Source organism: Mastomys coucha, unplaced genomic scaffold (genome assembly GCF_008632895.1).
Source record: "Mastomys coucha isolate ucsf_1 unplaced genomic scaffold, UCSF_Mcou_1 pScaffold22, whole genome shotgun sequence".
Classification (NCBI taxonomy): domain Eukaryota; kingdom Metazoa; phylum Chordata; class Mammalia; order Rodentia; family Muridae; genus Mastomys; species Mastomys coucha.
The window spans coordinates 65,936,568-65,956,486 of NW_022196905.1; the positions used below are offsets into that span (position 1 = coordinate 65,936,568).

General features: G+C 44.0%; 1 protein-coding gene across 18 annotated transcripts in view; it reads right to left on the minus strand.

Annotated features, from left to right (window-relative positions):
- The window catches only part of Fryl (FRY like transcription coactivator), a 239,220-nt gene that overhangs the window by 113,975 nt on the left and 105,326 nt on the right, over nt 1–19,919 (minus strand). For all 18 annotated transcript variants that reach the window (XM_031342660.1, XM_031342658.1, XM_031342654.1 and 15 more), the window contains 2 exons: nt 10,790–10,989; nt 168–221 (listed from right to left, as the gene is read on the minus strand). In XM_031342660.1, coding sequence (XP_031198520.1) covers nt 168–221; nt 10,790–10,909 — 174 coding nt within the window. In that variant the 5' untranslated portion in view covers nt 10,910–10,989. The remainder of the gene's footprint in view (nt 1–167; nt 222–10,789; nt 10,990–19,919) is intronic.

The following is a 19,919-nucleotide window of genomic DNA, read 5'->3' on the forward strand; positions in this document are numbered from 1 at the left end:
AACATTAAGCAAGCTCACTGCTCCATGAGAAAGGATCTACCATATAGGGATATACAGGATCATTCCACAAGACGGAGGGCTTTCTCAATGGTGGACACATGTGTGAACTAGATTATTAGGACAGACATAGTTCTTCAAAAAAAGACTGTTCCTCCAAATTACAGTACCTGGTCAAACTGCAGATCTTCACCCCTCTGAAGAGATCTGGATAACAGCTTTTCCTGTAATAACGACAATGATGAAAATACAGCTTAAATAGAGAACACCAGAGGACTGCCACGTGATCAGCAGTGTAGACTTACAGCTCATTTCGCTTTTGTTCCACTTTTTTTCTAGGTTGCTTTCAAGAAAGGTAAGCCTCCACCTTGCCCTCCCTGAAACATAGGCTTCAAAGTGCTCCCATGCAGGGGCTTCCCAGCCACTCTCTACACAAAATGGCTTTGCTGACAACTACTCTTAGATTAAGAAATTAAAGTTCAACAAAAGGCCTATTTAAATTCAGGTTCAGAACGTTGTTAGAATGCTTTCATTAGTTTGCTCGTTTTGTTTAACCAGTGCTGACAAAGTTGGGGGTACAGCAGAGTGTGCTAGAACAACTACATGTGAGGCCCTGGGTACCAGTACCAGAGAAAGAGAGAGACAGAGACAGACAGAGAAACAAGGGCAGAGACAGAGAGAGACAGAAAGGTAGAGAGAAACAAGAAGGCAAGGAAGTATAGATGGGGCAGCTCATGCCTGTAATCTACCACTGGGAAAACTGAAGCTGGAGGGAGTTTGGAGCCAACCTGGACTGTGTGTGCGTGTGCGTGTGCGTGTGTGTGTGTGTAGACAGATGGATGGATGGATGGATGGACGGATGACAGACGGATGGATGGACGGACAGATCAGACAGACACTGGTTCCAGGCTAGTGTGGGTTATGGGGAACCTAAGTGTTTATGAATAGCATCCTCTTACGAGGTGGCCTGGCCTATGAGGCCAGGAGGCTTGATCTGGAAGCCAGCTGGAGGACTCAAGATCTTTGGGCTTTGCTTTCCTCATTTGAAAAACCAAACAAATACATAATATTGTTTTCAGAAATAAGCTACTTTAAGATGGGGGAAGGGGATTTTCCTGTTCTCTTTCTCTCTAAAATTGTTTAGAGGAGATGGGAGTGGGTAGGCTGCCTGAGAACCACTGCTCTAGAAAGTGAGCTTATCCCACCGCATCATTCCTTAGGTTTGCACACGCTGCTAAGTCACTTCTCCTCAGTGTACAACTCCCTGTTCACAGAGGACTGACAGAGGCACAGGTATTTTGTACATGAACTCTTTTTAAAAAGCATATTTATTTTGCTTTAATCATGTGTCTGCACAGATGAGCACAGGTGCCCACAGGGGCCAGAGTGAACATTACAGATGACCGAGCCTCCTGTAACTCTCCCTCCAGAGGATGTCTCTGGCCTCTATGAGCACCTACACTCACACACGCAAGCCTACACACAGACACATGTCAATGAAATGAAAACAATAAATCTTAGAGATCGGATTTGTTAAATTGTCTGTACCTTGACAACCACACGCATTATTGAACACATTAACAAACTCAGTCTCCAATAATGTATCGGTGTCACACTGAAGAAATCAAAGGACTCCCTCTTGCTGTCATCTGACCACCAATGTACCCAGATTTGAATTCTCTTCTTTTCCATCCCTGTGCCTTCCATCATCCCAGTCTGCCCCTTGTCTAAGTGAATCTGCCCGCCTGAGGGCTGTCTCGTGACTCTACATTTGTCCCTGTGTGTCTGTGTTCTGTTGTATCTGTGTATGATTGTGAGTGTTCTTAACAAAGGGCTCCACTTGGTACTTATTGAACGGATCAGAAAGCATCACATGAGGAAGGGAAGAGGGAGACTCTACAGAAGTCTTTAACAGAGTTTTACAAGGGATTAAGGTTCTGACTCCAACTGACCCCAATTGCCCGAAATAACAGACAGCATTATAGATATCCCTGTTCACCAAGCAACAGCCGTAGGTCGTGTTCAATGCTTACGGTGGGTATTCATTTATAAGGCTGGCTTATGCCTACTTGCTGTTTCCAACAAATGATTATCAGGACACACATGGGTCAGGGGCACAGAAGAGTACAAAGTTGAAGATTACAGCTAGGCACTAGCTTAGGGTGTAAAAGCTGATTACACGAGAAACCCAAAGCAAGTAAGGTTGGCTGTTATACTGTTCTCCTCAAGGCAGGTTAAACAAACAGGCTGAGTACACAGTAGGACAGCAGTCTTAAGTCTTAAGTGACCTGAAATGGTTTTTAACTCTGGCTGTGAGAGTCAGCAAAGGTTCCAGTCTCTTAAAATGTAAAAGATAGTTGATGGTTTCAGAATACTGCATAAATGCAGTGAGAAGCAAAAAGTTATAAAAGGATAAGTAAACTAAAATGAATGAAGTCTACAGCTTATTCTGCTATTCAAGGACAACAACAACAAAACCTCCAAACAGAAGAATGTAGTAAGGGTACATAGAATTGCTAAGCAACAGAAAGGAATATCTTAATGTTGAATTTATTTGAACATTTAGATAGGAGTTTTCTACCCAATAAAAAAATTTTCTGGATTCCAGTAATGTTTATTTTATATATTTAGACCCATGCCCTTAGTATACAAGAGGCTAATCTCATATATAAAAGGGTTTTACATGGATTTGGGGATATAGCTCCACAGTTGGGGATATAGCTCTATGGTGTGGAATGTGTACTTCCCACATACACATCCCTGGATGCCCAGCACCACCAAAAGAGAACAGTATGCTCCAGCTCTGTGACTAGCACCCCATCCCCACCCCCGGGGATCCCAGAGTTGAAGCAAAGGGGATCATTTTCCTCCGTGGTATAGCTGCTAGTAAGGTGCTTTTTCTCTATTATCCTGTCTTGCTTTGTTCGCACTGTATGCAATGTTCATGTTTTAGCCCTGGAGTTTTAAGAGCAACACACTTTGATGCATTGGGGGAAACAAGGAGTTCCTGCCTTCAATGACCTTAAGAGCACAGGCAGGCTGGGAATGTAGTTTAATGGTAGAGTGTGTGCCTTGCACTCATGAGATCCTGGTTCCTTCCCCAGTAAAGACACACACACACACACACACACACACACACACACACACACACGAGGGGGGGAGGGAGAAGGAGAAGAAGAGGGAGAGGTGAGGGAGGGAGGGAGAGGGAGAGAGGGAGAGGAGGAGAGAGAATGCATTAATTAAAGAATCATATCAGTATATAAGTACAACCCCAGGAAGGCATTGAGAACAAAAACTTAGTACTCTCTGAGATTACACTATGGAGATGTATCATCAGGATTTAGTTGTGAATGCTAATGTGAGTGCTAACTTGACCTTGGCATCAAGAGAATGCCAAGGCATTAGACAAAACATCTTTTCTGGGTATACTGGAAAGGGTGTTTCTAAAAGAGACTACAGTTTCAATCAGTGAGCTGAAGCAGGAAGTCTTACCCTTACCCAAGTGGGGAGACACCATTCAATCAGCTGAGGGTGACTGCACTTAGAAATACATTCATTTCTGAAGACTCTCTAGTTGGCTTGAGTGTTCCTCCCGCATTGATGATTAATTCTTGTCGAAATAGAATCACAAGTCTATTTACCTCAGTTATAAAATATTCTCCTTTTACATGTGGCAGACAGGATCTGAAACCCCTGAGAGCACTGAACTCTATGTGTATTACTTCCTCCTGTGTATTTATGAAGACCCATGCTGAGGTTTCCTTCATATAGTAAGTAGGCACAACAGGAGAGATACGAAAGATGGCTTTGTGGTTACTGGGTTAAGATCAAGTGTATGCATGTGTGAACGTGCACATGCGTTTCAGGTGGTGAGTATCAATCAGATGGTTGGTTGATAGACATGAGACATGACAGGCTGGCACCAAGTGTGGTGTGCAAGCCTATGATCCTCTGGTAGGGAGACAGAAGGCTCCATGGCTCAAGGTAGTCTCAGCTCCATAGTAGACTGTAGACTCACACCAGTCTGGGCTCCACAAGACAGTGTTTCATGGGAAAAAAAAAAAATTCTACTTTCCTCTTTTAGAATATTTCTACTCTTTCATGATTTTTAAAAATTATTTGTTTTTTATTTTATGTGTATGAAAATTTTGACGTCATGCATTTCTGTGTGCCCACATAAGTCAGAAGATGGCATCAGATCCTTTGAAACTGGAATTCCAAATGGTTGTGGGCTACCATTTGGTGCTGGGAACGGAAATGTTCTTAACCACTGAGCCGTCTCCCAACCCACATATTTCCTTATTATAAAAATTAACAGTTCTAAGGAAGGCTCATAATCCTTCACATTCTAGCTTGCTTCTAAACCACTAAGATAGTACCCAAAGTAACCTTCAAAGAGATTCAAAAGCTATAAAGAGAACAAAAGAGAAGGTAAAACGAGTCAGGAGCAGATAACATCTCACTGAATGATGATTTCTCCCTGGGTAGGCAAGAGGGAAGCCAGATTTGTGTTCCAGCCCTAGGTCTCCAGCCACCCATCCAGAGACCCTCAGAGTACACAGCACTCTGGAGAAAAAAAGTTAGCCAACTGGAAAGTGGTCCCTACCCTCACATACCCACAAACCGAGAGGGTGGCAGGGGTCTGTACAGGAGGGACAGGAGGGTGAGACGGGACTGAGATTTCAGATAGAAATGACTGAGGAGAAAAAGAAAAACATCATTTGAGCAAAGCCAGAAAGTGAAGCAAAAGTACCCCGGCTGATGTTTTGAGGTTCCTGAAAGGCTCAGAACTTGGAGAGCTGGAGTATTCTGAAAGGATGGATGGCTATAGTGAAAAAAAGGGGGTTGCAGTTCAATGCTGGCCCACCATGGCACCACACTCAGGATTCAATTTCCAAATCCACATAAATCAGGTGATGCATACTCAAGTTCTTGTACTTCAGAAGTGGAGGCAGGAGGATCAGGAGTTCAAGGTTACTTCTGCCTACATGTGGAGCTCAAAGCCAGTCTGGCATGCTGGAGACCTTGTCTCAGTGTGGGCTGGGGGAGGGCTGGCTGAACAACTGTTTTGAAGCAGCATCTGACGGAGCTGTGGACACTCCTTCCATTCCCTCCACCCACGTCCTCAGGGAAGTTAGGGATGCTTCACTGCAGGGACAGAGGTGGCACCTGTGGGAATACAACTGAAGACGAAGTCTCGTCCTGAAGTTGGGTACAGCAAAACCCCCACAATGCTGGCTGTGGTGGTTTGAAGAAGAATGGCCCACATAGGCTCATATATCTGAATGCTTAGTCTAAGGGACCTACACTATTTGAGGTTAGGAGGTGTGGCCTTGTTGGAGTAGGTGTTCCCTTGTTGGAGGAGGCGTGTCACTGCGGGTGTGGGCTTTGAGGGTTCAATAGCCTATGCCAAACCCAGTCTCTCTCCCTCCTCCCACACTTCTCTTTCTGCCTACAGATTAAGATTTAACTACTCCAGCACCATGCCGATAACAGACTAAGCCTCTGAAAGTACAGGCCAGCCCCAATTAAAGCTTTCCTTTCTAAGAGCTGATCATCTTCACAGGTCTCTTCACAGCAATCGAGCAGGGACTAAGACACTGTCCGAAACCCTAAGTTGTCCCATTCAGAATTCTGCAGGTGTTCTCAGGAGACTGTGAATGGCCTCCAGAGCTGACATAGCCCATTCCAGGGATTCCATGGAAAGAGTGTGGTCCATGTGCACTGTGCCTTAGTAAGCAGTTTAGAGCCCCCATTCTTTTTTTTTTCTTTCTTTCTTTTTTTTTCTTTTTCCGAGACAGGGTTTCTCTGTGTAGCCCTGGCTGTCCTGGAACTCACTTTGTAGACCAGGCTGGCCTCGAACTCAGAAATCCTCCTGCCCCTGCCTCCCAAGTGCTGGGATTAAAGGTGTGCACGACCGCCGCCCGTAGAGCCCCCATTCTTAACAAGAGCTTGCTATAAAGTAAACATGTCAGGGCTGGAGAGATGGCTTAGCAGCTATGAGCGCTGGCTGGTTTTGCAGTTCCCAGTGCCTACATGGTGGCTTACAACAATCTATAACTCCAGTTCAAGGATCTAACGCCCTTTTCTGGCCTCCACAGACTCTAGTCACATACACACATGCAGGCAAACTCCTGTGTACATAAAAAATTTAATAAATAAATGTTTTAATTATTTTGGAAAACATGCCAAAAGAACTAACATAAAGAAGCAACATAAAGATACAGTGCAACAAATTGATCATGAAATGCACATGTATTTAATATTCTCGGCAACAGTGCAAATCGGAGCGCTTGTTTTTGAAACCAGGAGCCTGAAACAAAATCAGCAGGTGAGTAGCCAGTATCTTTTCTTCCATCTTCTTTCTAGTCACTGACAACGGATACAATGAATAAGTGAGCTTGGAAAGGCCTGGGTCATTAGCCAAGATCAATCCATCTTCTCTTAGCAAAAATTATTGGGTTGCCTAGCACGCAGGCTGCAATTTCAATCACTGACTGCCCTTCCCGAATCTTCCTCCGAAAGCAAAAATCAAATTAGAAAATCAAGCTCTGCTCCTCTTTGATGGCCTCTGTAGCCTTCTTTCATTTTCATGTCTGACAAGGGAATGAAAAGACTGATTCTATCATTTCACTGGCAGATTAGGCTCTTGCAGCATCTCTGCACCTCTACCACCCTGACAGACTTGAGCCAGGTCAGCAACGTGCCAGGCCCTGGGTGCTGTCTGCGTAAACAAAGGCTGTGAGGCTTTTCTTTAAGAACCCAGCCATGTCGGTAGCTGCTTGCTCCCTCAAAGGGTAGAAAATCAACTTGCAAGCGGATGAAATCGCAAGGAAAGCACCTGAAGCTGTCTTCTACACACTGTCATGGGATGGGAGCCTATGGGTCTCCATTATCTTGATGCTACGGATTTCCAATCTATCTAAACCCAGACAGAAAGAAAAACTGGACGGCCTGGGTGTGGCCCTGGATATGGAAGAATTGTTTTGGTATACAGGAGGGTCACGAGTATAAAAATCTATAAGCTATGATGAAGATTGGGGGACACTCTTGGTGTGTCGGGGAGGATAAACAGCAATGCCTCTTCTTGCAAAGTGATGAGGGATAGCAACATCTGTGCTGCAGTGGAACTTTCAAGGACTTATTTATCTTTATCTTTCGTGTATCAGTGTTTGGCCTGGATGTATGTCTGTGCACCCCCATGTGTGGACCTATTGCCGCCAGAGGCCAGAAAGGATGTCAAGTTCTCTAGAAGTGGAGTTACAGATGGTTGTGAGCAGCCACGTGAATGCTGGGAACGAGATCAGGCCCTCTGCAAGAGCAGCCAGTGCTCCTAACTGTCGCACTATCTCACCAGCCTCTCATAACGGACTTTACACCACCACTGTTAAGCCTAATTTTTGTAATATCATTTTGAGATTGTGGAGCAGATGTCCCTGAAATAACCTGTTAGACGGAAGAGCGAAAGAGCTCTAAAGGATGATTCTAAAGGAATTCTCTGAAGCTCTGCCTTGAACAGCGGCACAGCAGCACCGTGACACGACAGTGCCTCTTAGGATTAAATTCAATTAAACTGCAAATTTCTGTGAAAATACCTAAACCTCAGGCCACCCTACAGGGTGACACCAGGCTCCTGGCATCATGTAACCCACCCCAGAGAAGAAACATAACCAACCATGATACAACATAGTCATATATATGTGTACATGTTCATGCATATTCATATACATCTGTGCTCATGTGTATAAATACATATTGACACATGTTATGGGGAGATTACTATATGGCCCTTGCAGGCACATGCTATAGTAAAACAGTTAACTTAGTGTAGAGCTACTGTGTTAAAGGAAGCAATGGGAAGGAAGTTCAAAAGGGTTCGGAGACCATCCAAAAAAAAAAAGACAATTAAAAAAAAAATGAGAGTTTGGAGCACTTTTAAATGGAAAGGAAATCGCACAAAAGCTGCAGCGAAGACACCTGAGGTAGAGCAGTGAGACCTCGCACCAACCACAGGTCTGGGACACCCCTAGAATGACTCAAAAGGCACCTGAACTTATTGATCCTCAGATGGGCACAGGTGCAGGAGGGTGACATATCTGTTGTTGACCGGGAAAAGCCAAGTGTGCAGAAGGAAACAATGGTGGACGGGCCACTTCCTGAGGTGACATGCTCCCGCTCCGGCGCAGAATCTGACCTAGGCAAGACCTCCAGAATGACACTGGGTCCTACCAACTGAAAGGGGACAAGGAGCTGACTTAGAGACTCGGTCACATTAGGTAATGCTCCCAAGACCTCAAGAATTTCAGAATTAAAATTCTCTCAAGAAGGTGGAATACTGGAGACTCAATTGGACCATGACTTATGAAACTATTACCAAGAAATTTATGAAACAGGCAGTGTTTTTAAGTGTGCAGTGCAAGTAGAAAACTGTAGCGGGGTGACAGAACCCAGGTATTTGATACTCTATAAATCTGTCTTTGAAATGCCTCTCATAAGACTTTTTTTTTCCTTTTCTTATTATATGCTGTTGTTGATGGCTCCTATAGCTAGCTATTCATTATATCATTAAAAGAGGATTGAAAGAGAAATTAACATTTTGTAGACTCAGCATAATTATAATTAAAACTTATGTTTCTTAATTATGTCTGTAAGGTTTCATAATCCTTATGTCTTAAAACAAAACTCTAAGCCAGGTCTGGTGGTGCATGCTTTTGATCCCAGCACTTGGGAGGCAAAAGCAGGTGAATCTCTGAATTTGAGGATGGCCTGGCTAATGTAGTTCCTGGAAAGCCACAGCTACATAGTGAGACCCTGCCTCAAAAAAAAAAACTAAAACCAAAACCAGAAAAAAAAAATTTTTTTTTTCAAGACGGAGTTTCTCTGTGTAGCCCTGACTGTTCTAGAACTTACTCTGTAGACCAGACTAGCCTCAAACTCAGAAATCCGCCTCCTGAGTGCTGGGATTAAAGGCGTGCGCCACCACTGCCCGGCCCCAGAAAAAAATGTATATGATGCACATACTACCCAAATATGTATGTGTTTGTATGCTGGCATAAGAAAAGCTTTAATTTGATATGTAAAAAAGTAATTCTGGAATTGTTTGAGCTGAAAAGAGTGATGAACATAGTTTTGGAATACACACCTGGCTGATTTTTGGAACCCTGGACCACATTACCTCATTGATACTTTTGCCAAGTTGCTTCCTCTATTTAATGACTAAGAAGGAGCTCAGCTTAGCAATCAGGTTCGTGTCTGTCAACATTCAGAGCACGTGTGGTGATAGATGCCTCCTTGCTCTTTCCTAGGGTGTCAGCTTCCCTCTCTGTACTCTGCCCTGGGAAAACACAGCCGACTGGAGGAGCCTACAGGTCCTGAAGCCAACCTTATGCCTCCATCCACCACTCACTGGCTTTTGGTCTCAGATGGACAACAGTTACTCTGAGTTCCAACTGACAGTGAACACATACCCCTAATCCAGTTGAGTAGGAGTAAATGAGTTAGAGCAGCCACAGGCTCCATCTTCATCCCAGCGGTCCCCTATCCCCTATAGCATCCCTGTGGCACAGGCATCTTCACTCCCTTCAAACCCAAAGGGCCACCATCTGCACCTCCAGTGCCACCTGAACAAACTAACACCAGGGAGCTAGGGCAGTTCTCTTAATAGACCAGGCTGCCTGCCCTCCGGCAAATCCAACAGCCTTGTTCTGTTTAACTCAGACGGTCTGCATACTGGGGATGATATTTCTATTTAGCTCTTCATTTCTTTTGATATCATGTGTTCTCTCAGCTTCAAGGTAGATTAGGCCTACTTTTACACTTACTGCTGTCTCTTAAGAGAGCTCCCAAAGAATTCCCAGCCACCCATCAAGCAATTCCACATGGGCAGATCGCCAGTAAGTCTAGTTTAATATGCCTAGATTAAAAAAAAAAAAAAAAGATTGGATTCTCCTAACCACCTCAGGAGGTTCCTGATTGATTATGTTATCTTCCTATTCCCTAAAATCCCAAACAAAGGCAACTCTTAGCTGTAACTCCAGGACGGCTTCTATTAAATACATGTCAAATGCTATAGATTCTTCTATTGCTTTTTCTTCTACTTTTTGGGTCCTGGTTCACTCCAGCTTGAACCACATAAGACTCTTTCCCTAGGTATCCAAGCTGTTTCCCATCATCCTGGTTTATGACTCTACAGAACCTAACCTAAACACTTATTCTTGGTCGTTCTCCTCATCACAGCCTCCAATCACACTCTCTAAGTGTTTCTCACGTATTTTCAATGTAAAATATATATAGCTCAGTTATGGTGGCATGTGTCCACAGTCCTGGTACCATGAGGGGGTAGCAAGATCCAGAGTTCAGGGTCATCTTTGGCTACAGAGCAAGCTCAAGACCAACCTGAACTAGACCTTGACTTAAAAAAAAATTAAAAAATAAGATGTTCACTAATTTAAGTTGACTATCGTCTTTACACAACCTGTCCAGATTCTCTTCTATTTCCTGTGGTGTTTTATCTAGCCATATGATTTCCTCCATGTAGTCATTTCTTTCTTTTAGTCATCTCCAAAACTTCATCAAAGTGGATTCTAAAGCCACTGCTGCTCATTTTCTCTCTCTCTCTCTCTCTCTCTCTCTCTCTCTCTCTCTCTCTCTCTCTCTCTTTTGCTCTCTCTCTCTCAGCACTTTACAGCAATCCTTTAATGTGGTCACGTATATTATTCCCTTTGGAAAATTCGTATTATAGCAGCTAATGCAAAAAGAAAAAGAAATAAGATTTATGGATGGCTCTACTCACCAAAGGTTCAGCCATTACAACTTCAATTTTCTTTTCAGCTTGAACAGCAAATTCTGCAAAGAGACTCTTGATGACATATTCACCAGGCTTGACATCGGGGTCAATCGTGATGCTGGACATGATGGTGCTCTTCCTTCCCAAAGTGGAATGGAAGTTGGAAGCGGCACAGAACTTATTCACTTTGCTGACTGGTGCTGAAGCTAAAAGTCAGAGATAAAGAAGAGCCCTGTATTAATAACCGGCTCGGTGGGGCCTGGACCTACTGCATGCACCTCAGTGAAACTGAGCCTCAACCCCTCCCAGATCTCCCAGTCTTGGTTGTCTTCCTCCACAGCTCTCTCAGGCTTGCCATTCTGATGCCTACCTAACACATCAGCAATGTAGCCAGGTCTCACGTTTACTAAGCAATGGCCATTTCTCCACTCTTCACTCTTGCGGTTTCCAAATCATCAGGTATTGTCATTTGATTTGTTTTGGCCTATATGATTCCCATGTACCTAGAATTAGTACCTGGCATACTTCAGGTGCACAACAAATACTTATTGAACAACTACATTCTGGTCAGTATCTTAAAGCGGTAGTTCTCAACCTGTGGTTTGTGACTCCCTTGGCAAACTTCTATTTCCAAAAATATTTACTTTATGATTAATGACAGTTTTAAAGTAGCAACGAAAATAATTTTATGGTTGGGAGTCACGACAACCTAAGAAACTGTATTAAAGGGCCACAGCATTAGGAAGGTTGACAACCACTGGTCCAGAGAAATGAAGGAAATACGAGAGATTAAATACAGGAAACAGGAGCAGGATTAGGAGTCTGGAAGGTGCTACCTCAGAAGGCACACACTCAGAGCTTATTTAAAAAGCTACAGCTAGCTGCAGGCCTAAATGATGATGAAGGGAGCGGAACACTCAAGACCGAACACAAGCGAACCAAGAAAAAGACCAAGGGCGGGCACAGGGATGGAGGGGGACGTGAGAGGTGCTCAGAACACAGACGGCCCTTTAGGACTCCGTGAAAAGCATTCAGTGTAAAGTATTACAGTGGGGAGGGATGAGATCCAACTTGTCCTTAGAAATCTCTCTGGCTTCTCTGCAGAGTGAGTCTGAGGAACCAAACCACGGCACCAGGGATGCCAGTCCGACAGCCAGGGAGGTGGCTGGAGCCTGGGCTAAGAAGATGCTGAAAGAAAAGGCTTGGAGCCTGTCCAGTCCTTGTGGTACTGAGGTGAGGGGCAGGAATCAGCAGTAACTCTTAAGTCACTCAGAAGATGCTGTGACCGTCTGTTCCAATGGGGATGATGTGTGTCTGTCAAGTAGTGTAAGTCCCATCATGCGTGGTGGAAAGAGTGTTAACCTACATCACTCTCACCTATAGCTCATCCAGTCATGCCTGTCTTCCCAGCTGGAGGCTTAACAAAGACTGTATTCTAACTCCGGCTTGTGTGACTTCTCCTGGCCTAGTGTCCCGCAGACTTTTGGAATCCAAAAGCCCTGCTTCTCTCTAACCTGCTCTTCAGCTCCTGCCTTCTCTGTATAAGGAACTGTCACAGAGTTAACCCCAGCCCTGCCTGAAAAGGGAAGGCAGAGCGCAGGTGCTTAAACACTGAATAGCTGTGGATATATGCATCATAACAAGACAGCAAGTTTGTTAAACAAAAAAAAACAAGAAAAAAAAACACATAAATTTGAAACCTACATTGCATTTTTAGGTCACAGAAAAGTCTTCTCTAAGCTAGGCATAGTGACACAGGCTTGCATTCTAGTAACCCAAAGGCTGAGGTAGTTATGGTCACAAGTTCGAGATCAGCAAGGGTGGAAGAGTTGCTGCCAAATCAGCCTAGGCCACGAGATAGTGATGGGGAGGGTGTCTCACACCTTTAAAAGCCTACGCTATAAAGCACACTATGTAAAGATACAGACATTTGCAACAATAATCCAAAGATTATTGCAAACTGTTAACATCGAATCTAACAACAAGTGTCTTTTATTAGCACCGAGTTAAAATACATTTTGTATTCTAGAATTAAAACTGTATCATAAAAATAATCTGAGACAAAAATTCACAGTCCTTGGAACATAGCACACATTATTTCAAACAATGCCCTCCTTGTCTACAATGTGTTAGGATCCAACATTGTGTATTATTGAGAGGGGAATCTATTAACCAGTGTCACTGTGGACAAAGTCAGGGATCTTAAATTTTTAAAAATTAGCTTTGGCCCCTGAAGAGCCAAACACACAGCTCAGCTCAAATGGCTCGCCCTTGCTGCCCTCTGCCTGCTTTGAAGGAAATCATGGATAAATGCGCCAAGGCAGAGGTTCTCAACCTGTGGGTCCCAAACCCTTTGGCAAGCCACTAGTTCCAGAAAGATTTACATAACGATTTATAACAGTAGCAAAATTACAGTGATGATGAAAATAACTTTATAGTTTGGGGTCAGGACAGCATAAGAAAGTGTGGTGAAGGGTTGCAGTGTGAGGTAAGGTGAGGACCACAGCTCTAAGGGTCCGAGACTGTGCAGTGAAAGACTTGTCGAGGAAGTCAAGGTCCCAGGGAAAACTTCACTGCTAACTTAAAACCTCAAACTTTCACCAGCACCCAGTGTTTATGATTGAGTAAGTTAAAACAATATTTCAATTTACCATTTACTTATTACTTATTATTATGTTGTACTTATTGTTATAAAAATGGAAGGGAAATGTTGAAATGTCAGGCCACTAAGCATCCCAGTAACAGAGAGTTACAAAGGAATTTTTTTTTTTTTACAGCCCTGCTAACAGCACAAGCAACTGAAACGATAGGATTCAGAAATACCAAATGGTACTAGAAAAATGTACAAAACACAGCATCAGATTTAAGACAGCAAGAAGAATATATACAGGAAACTAAACTGAAACTCAGAAGAATACCTGGAGCATGTTACACAGAGAATGAACCACTTCCAATGCCAACACAAAACACAAACTGAAAATAAGCAGAAAACTACCAATACCTTCTATAGAAATCAGAAGATAATCAACAAGGATGGAGAATTAAATAAAGAGCCCAATAAGCACAAAAAATACTCACTTTTACCAGTTTTCTGATAATAAGTAAGAACTGGACAACATTTGTCATCTGTCAAAGAGCTAGGAGAACCAGGCTGAGCAAGCCAAGGTGAGTGAGCCAATAAGCGAGTTCCTCATGGCTTCCCCATCCAGCTCCTGCCCCCAGCCTCCTGCTGGGCTTGGCTTCCTACCCTGACTTCTCCCAGAGAGGGACAGTTAACTGGAAATGTCAGTGAGCTTGAACCGTTTACCTACCCTGACGCTGTTTTTGGTCATGGTGTTTTATCACACCAACAGAAACCCTAACCAACATGCTCGGTGACACTTGACCACTTCAATTAAATATTTTATAAAGTCAAATAGGAGGGTTGTGTTTTCTTAGTATTTAAAGCTTTGTTCATGTATGTGTATGCCTGTGTGAGTGTGTGTATGTGTGCCCATGAGTACAGTGCTCACAAAGCCCCTAAGAGGGTGCTGGATTCCCTGGAGCTGGAGTTACAGGTGGTTGTAAGCCACCCAATGTGGGTGGTGGGAATTGAACTTATATCCTCTAGAAGAGCAGAGAGAACTTATAATCACTGAGTCATCTCTCCAGACCAAATAGTAGTGTTTCTCTACATGCAGTCATAGACTTCTGTCATAGAAAATGACATAAAGGCTAGTGTGGAAGTCTTACGAACATGGTCCAGGCACTGAATTACAAACAGAAAAATCCAATGTCACATTAAACCCTCTTTAGCTATAACCCCACTGATCACGAAGAGCTAGCTATGTTAGGATAAAGCAACACTTGAATAGTTTACATTTTGGCATTTCTGTTTTCTCTTAGGCTCAAAATAAAATGGAATTACTAGTATTTTTTTTTATATAGTTCACTTTCTATAGCACTGTACTGATATATTACATGCAATAAAACAGCTGTCATATTAAAACAACACCTGTCCCCTGAGAAAATCAAATCCAATCAAAGGCAAAGGACAAGTAGGGAGAGACATAACCCTTGGCCCAGTGTGTCTCTGGGGTCGCTCTAACAATGGACTTCAGGGTTCTTTGCACGAGTGGCTCAATAGGTAAAGTGCTTGTTGCTTAAGCACGAGGGCCAGACTTCAACCCACAGCACACATGTAAAAGCTTGTTATTACCCATGTGATAGCATGAACCTGTGACACCAGTGCTGGGGGGGGGGTGGGGATGGGCTTGCGACCGGTGGAAGCCTCACTGGAACCAGTCATCTCCAGGTTAAGTAAGAGAATCGTTCTCAAAAATAAGCTGGGAGGTAATTCAGGAAGACATTTGACCTCTGTCATGTAAGTGCTAAGCAGTGTCCCTGCTATGGATGCCTCCCCTCTCCCTCCCACTCAAGAGCAGCTTGGCTGGGTCTGTTTTGGTGACTGTGAGCAAGCAGTTGCTGTAGTCAGTGTGCAGGGTGTGGTGTGGACATGTAGTTTAGTTCCTGCAGGTGAAAACCAAGAGCGACAATGATGGGTGTCACCTTTGTAAGAAACTACCTAGAGGCTACCTTCCCAAGCCCCATCTAAACATTGACCTCTGGCCTTTACACACACATGTATGTACTCATGCACACTTGTGCATGCATATAAATTCTCTTTCTCTCTCTCTCCTTTGTTAAGTACAGGCTAATATAACTCAAACGCATCCACAACACATATTTATATAGAGGCTTATGTGGTCTAGAAATTCAATGGCACCATAGAGCTGCTTGCTATTATGATCACTACTGCTTACAGCATCTAACAATAAGTTTTGATGACACTTAAGAAAGAAAGGGTCTTAGAACAATTATTTAAAAACCAAGAAGAAGAGGAGGAGGAAGAGGAAGGGGAAGGGGAGGAAGAAGAAGAGGAGGTGGGAGAAGGAGGAGGAGGGAGGGAGGGAGGGAGGTAAGGAGGGAGGGAGGAAGGAAAGAAGGAAGGGAGGGAGGGAGGGAGGAAGGAAGGAAGGGAGGAAGGAAGGAAGGAAGGAAGGAGGAGACTTCAAAAATTAAAAGCAAAATTAATTATAAAAGCAAGCCTACGCCAGAGAGTTATTTATTTCATGGACACCAATGAAGTAATCCTAAAAGTTTATACAGCAAGAAAAATATCTCAGAGACAGCCAGCACAACGTGGAAGGAGAGTGAAGTCCAGGGGTGGACACTGCCTGGTCTCAGGACTTATTATAAATCTCCAGTAATCAAGGTATTGTGTTATTGGCAAAGGAACAGACAAACAGATCAATGGGACAGAACAGACAGCCCAGAAATAGGCCCACACAAATATAGTCACCTGATCTTTGACAAGGGAGCAAAGGAAAGGCAACAAGAAGAAAGGCTTCTCAGCAAATGCGGCTGAACAACTAGACACCCACGTGTTTGGGGGCGGGGGAAGCAAAAGAAGTTAAACAGAACCTTTACTTTCCATTAAAAACTCACTGAAAATGGGACACAGAGACCTAAACATAAAATGTTAAACTGTATATCCCCTGAAAGATAGGAGAAATATCTAGGTGATCTTGAATTCAGTTAGGGCTTGTTAGATACACACCAAAATCAAGATACATGAATGGAAAGGAAAATGATTAAATAATGCAAAAATCAATGATGAGGATGAAAAGGCTATCCCCGAGGTAGAGAAAAATCTAATAAAGGATTTGTATGTAAAATGCATGAACAACAACAGTAAGAAAAACAATGTGACTTAAAAACAGGCACTTTACAGAGAAGGCAGAGATGGAGTGTGAAAGACGCTCATCGGAACTGCCAAGGATGCACTCCAGTGGCCGAGCTCCCAAGCAGACCACTTGTAAAGGAGGAAGAGGAACAAGAACAGAACAGGCACTCACTGCTGGCGGGAGTGCAAGCCGGAGCACCGGCTTGGGAGGTGGCTGGGTAGTTTCTTGCTAAGGTGACACCCACCATTGTTGCTCCTGGTTTTCATCTGCAGGAACTAAACCTGCATGTCCACACCACACCCAGCACACCATCTACAGCAATTTGCAACAGCTTGCTCGCAGTCACCGAAGCAGACCCAGCCAAGCTGCTCTGGAGTGGGAGGGAGAGTGGGGAGGCATCCACACCAGGGACACTACTCAGCACTTACATGACACTAGCCACCTAAAAGAGGGTATTTTTAAAATCTTACACTGTTTACTTATTGTGTGTGTAAGGAAGGGTGTATGTGTCACAAGTCATTGCACTCATGGGGAGGTCAGAGGACATCCCGTAAGAGTCAGTTCTCTCCTTTGACCTTGTAGGTTCTAGGTAATGAACTCAGGTCATCAGACTTGGGCAGCCAGTGCCTTTACCCACTGTGCCATTTTGCCTTCAAAGATTCCTGGAGAAACTGTATTGAATGTACCCCTCCTTGATTCTACCTCCCTCTCTCCCCTCCTCCCTCCCTTCCTCCCCCACCCCCCTTTCTCTGTGTAGCCCTGGCTGTCCTAGGTCTTCCTCTATAGACTAGGCTGGCCTCAAAGTCACAAGAGATCCACACGCCTCCTCCTCCTAAGTGCTGAGATTAAAGGCGTGTGCGGCCACTGCCACCAACACCTGGCTAACTAGTTCCAAGTCACTATCACATGGAAGAAGAGGCTCTGGAGCATGAGACCCTGTCCCAGTTTCTCAGAACTTGCCATTGGAAACCTTATTTCCGCCAATATAGTGCAATCGCTATGCATCCTGCTCTCCTCCAAATTCCATAGGGACCCTTAACACGCTGTTGACCACATCAGACTTTCTGGCTGGATCTTTCAACTTATTTACAGTGAAAAGGGCTAACTTTGACAGAGAAACAGCTACTTGTACTTTGTTGTAATTATTTCTTTGTTCACTTGTTTATTCTACTTTAGTCTATCACCCCCCTGAAAGTTTCTTTGGCTACTAATACAGATTGTCTCTCCCAAGATTTAACCAGTTCTTCTGGGTTTGTTTAACTGAGATTTAGTCCTGGCTTTACCACCATAAAAAAATTCCATGCGTGGTGTGGACTGTTAACATCTCCTGGCACATATATTCTAAATACCAAACTCACTGTCAGTCACACTGCCATGGCTATACATATCTTACATATTAACTTGGGGGGAAAACCTGGCATCTTTATAATATAAAAAGTCCATAGAGCCAGTACAGTACATAGCTTTAATCCCAACATTCAGAGACTCAGATAGTCAGACAGATACATATATCTGTGAGTTTGAGGCCAGCTTGGTCTATACCCCGTGAGTTCCAGGCAAGCCAGGGCTATATAGTAAAACTCTCGGGTTTGTTTTGTTGTTGCTGTTGTTTCCAAAAAAAAAAAAAAAAAAGGAGAGACTGAAGGAAAAGCTAACCAGTGACCGGCCCAATTAGATCCATCCTATAGGTGGGCACCAGCACCAAACCCGGACACTATTATGATGCCATGTTGTGCTTGCAGACAGGAGCCTAGCATGGCTGTTCTCTGAGAGGCTCTACCAGTAGCTGACTTAGAAAAATACAGACACTTACAGCCAACCATTGAACTAAGGTCAGGGACCTCTATGGAAGAGTTAGGGGAAAGTTTAAATTTGCTGAAAGGAGATAACAAGCCCATAGGAAGACTATACTCAGTGTCAACTAACTCAGACACCTCAGAGCTCCCAGAGACTAAGCCGCCAACCAAAGAGCATACAAGGGCTGGTCTGTGGCCCCTGGCACAAATGTAGCAGAGAGGATTGCATTTCTTGGTCTCAGCAGGAGAGGATGCACCTAATCCTATAGAGACTTGATGATCCCAGGGAAGGGGGAAGGGGAGATGGGGGGAGGGGGAAGCCACCTACTCAGAGGCAGAGGGGAGGAGGAATGACAAGAAGAACTCTAGGAGGGGGGCATAGGAAGAGGAACATTTGAAATGTACATAAATAAAATAATTTAAAAAAATAAAATAAAAAAGTGAAAGTCCATTATTCATAAGCTAGCACATTCGTCACCAAGAACATGTATCTAAAGCTTACTAATTCTAATCCTTAAATACCCTGCTTCTATCATGTGTGAATGAAATCATTTCCCCTCACTAGTTAGTTCAGTGTTTTTCGTCTCATTCAGCTGTAACAGATAGCAAAACTAAAACTTTCGATTGTTCTACAAACAGCCGTTCTGAAAATGTTTATTTATCCTAAACTATTCCCACTAAGAACAGTTTCTAAACATAGAAGTCCTGGGGACATCTCTGGGATGTGTTCAGTGTTTTTCACTTGAGGTCTACCACAGAAAGATTCTATAGACTAAAGTTTGAGGAAGATGGCCCATCTTTTAAATAACCCATGACTTACTCTGCTAGAGACTCCCAGTTACAATGTTCTTGACTCCTTAAGACTTCAGAAGTTCAGCTCAGAAACCATTCTAAGCCCCAGAAATAAGACAGTACTTAATGAACAGGCTGGAGGTCGGGGTGGGGGGAGGTGATCACATGGCCCCGCAGTTAGCTGAGAGCCATCAGGCAGGTGGTGCCTGCCGGGAGAGGCGGTTCTCTTTGGGGCGTGGCACTTGGGAGGTTGCCAAAGCTCCAGTAGCTGGCACCACACCCATGTGTGTAAGAACTGCTCTAAACAGATTTAGGCAGTATCAACAAGAGAAAAGAAATGCATGAATTTGGAAAGGGTCTGGGATAAAAGCAGGAGGATTGCAAGCTCACTGTCTGTGCCACACAGTGAACCCTGATCTCAAATAAAGTAAAAGGAAAATTACAGCTTGGCCAGAAAAGCTGTGCATGCCACCGGTCCAGTTAAGTGGGATGTGGTCGCTAGCCCCAACAAAGGCACAGAGAAGCCAATGGGTTTGCAAGGCCACTGACCATCACAAGCTTCGAAGTGCAGCAGTGCATATTTGTTTCAAGGACTTTCCTGGGTAGAGTGCTTTTCAGAACAGAGCCAGGGGAAGGGTGCCCTCCACGAATGCCCTGTAAAATGTTCCGCGGATGCTGGGGATGTGCTTGCTTTCAGCAGGCCCGGGTACAGCTGGTACTAAGAGCAGAACTTGGCACCATCCACATTGATGCTGACTGAGCACACACTCAGAATGCAAGAGTTACAGAGTTAGCGTGGCAGCTTCCACCAAGGTTCCAAAG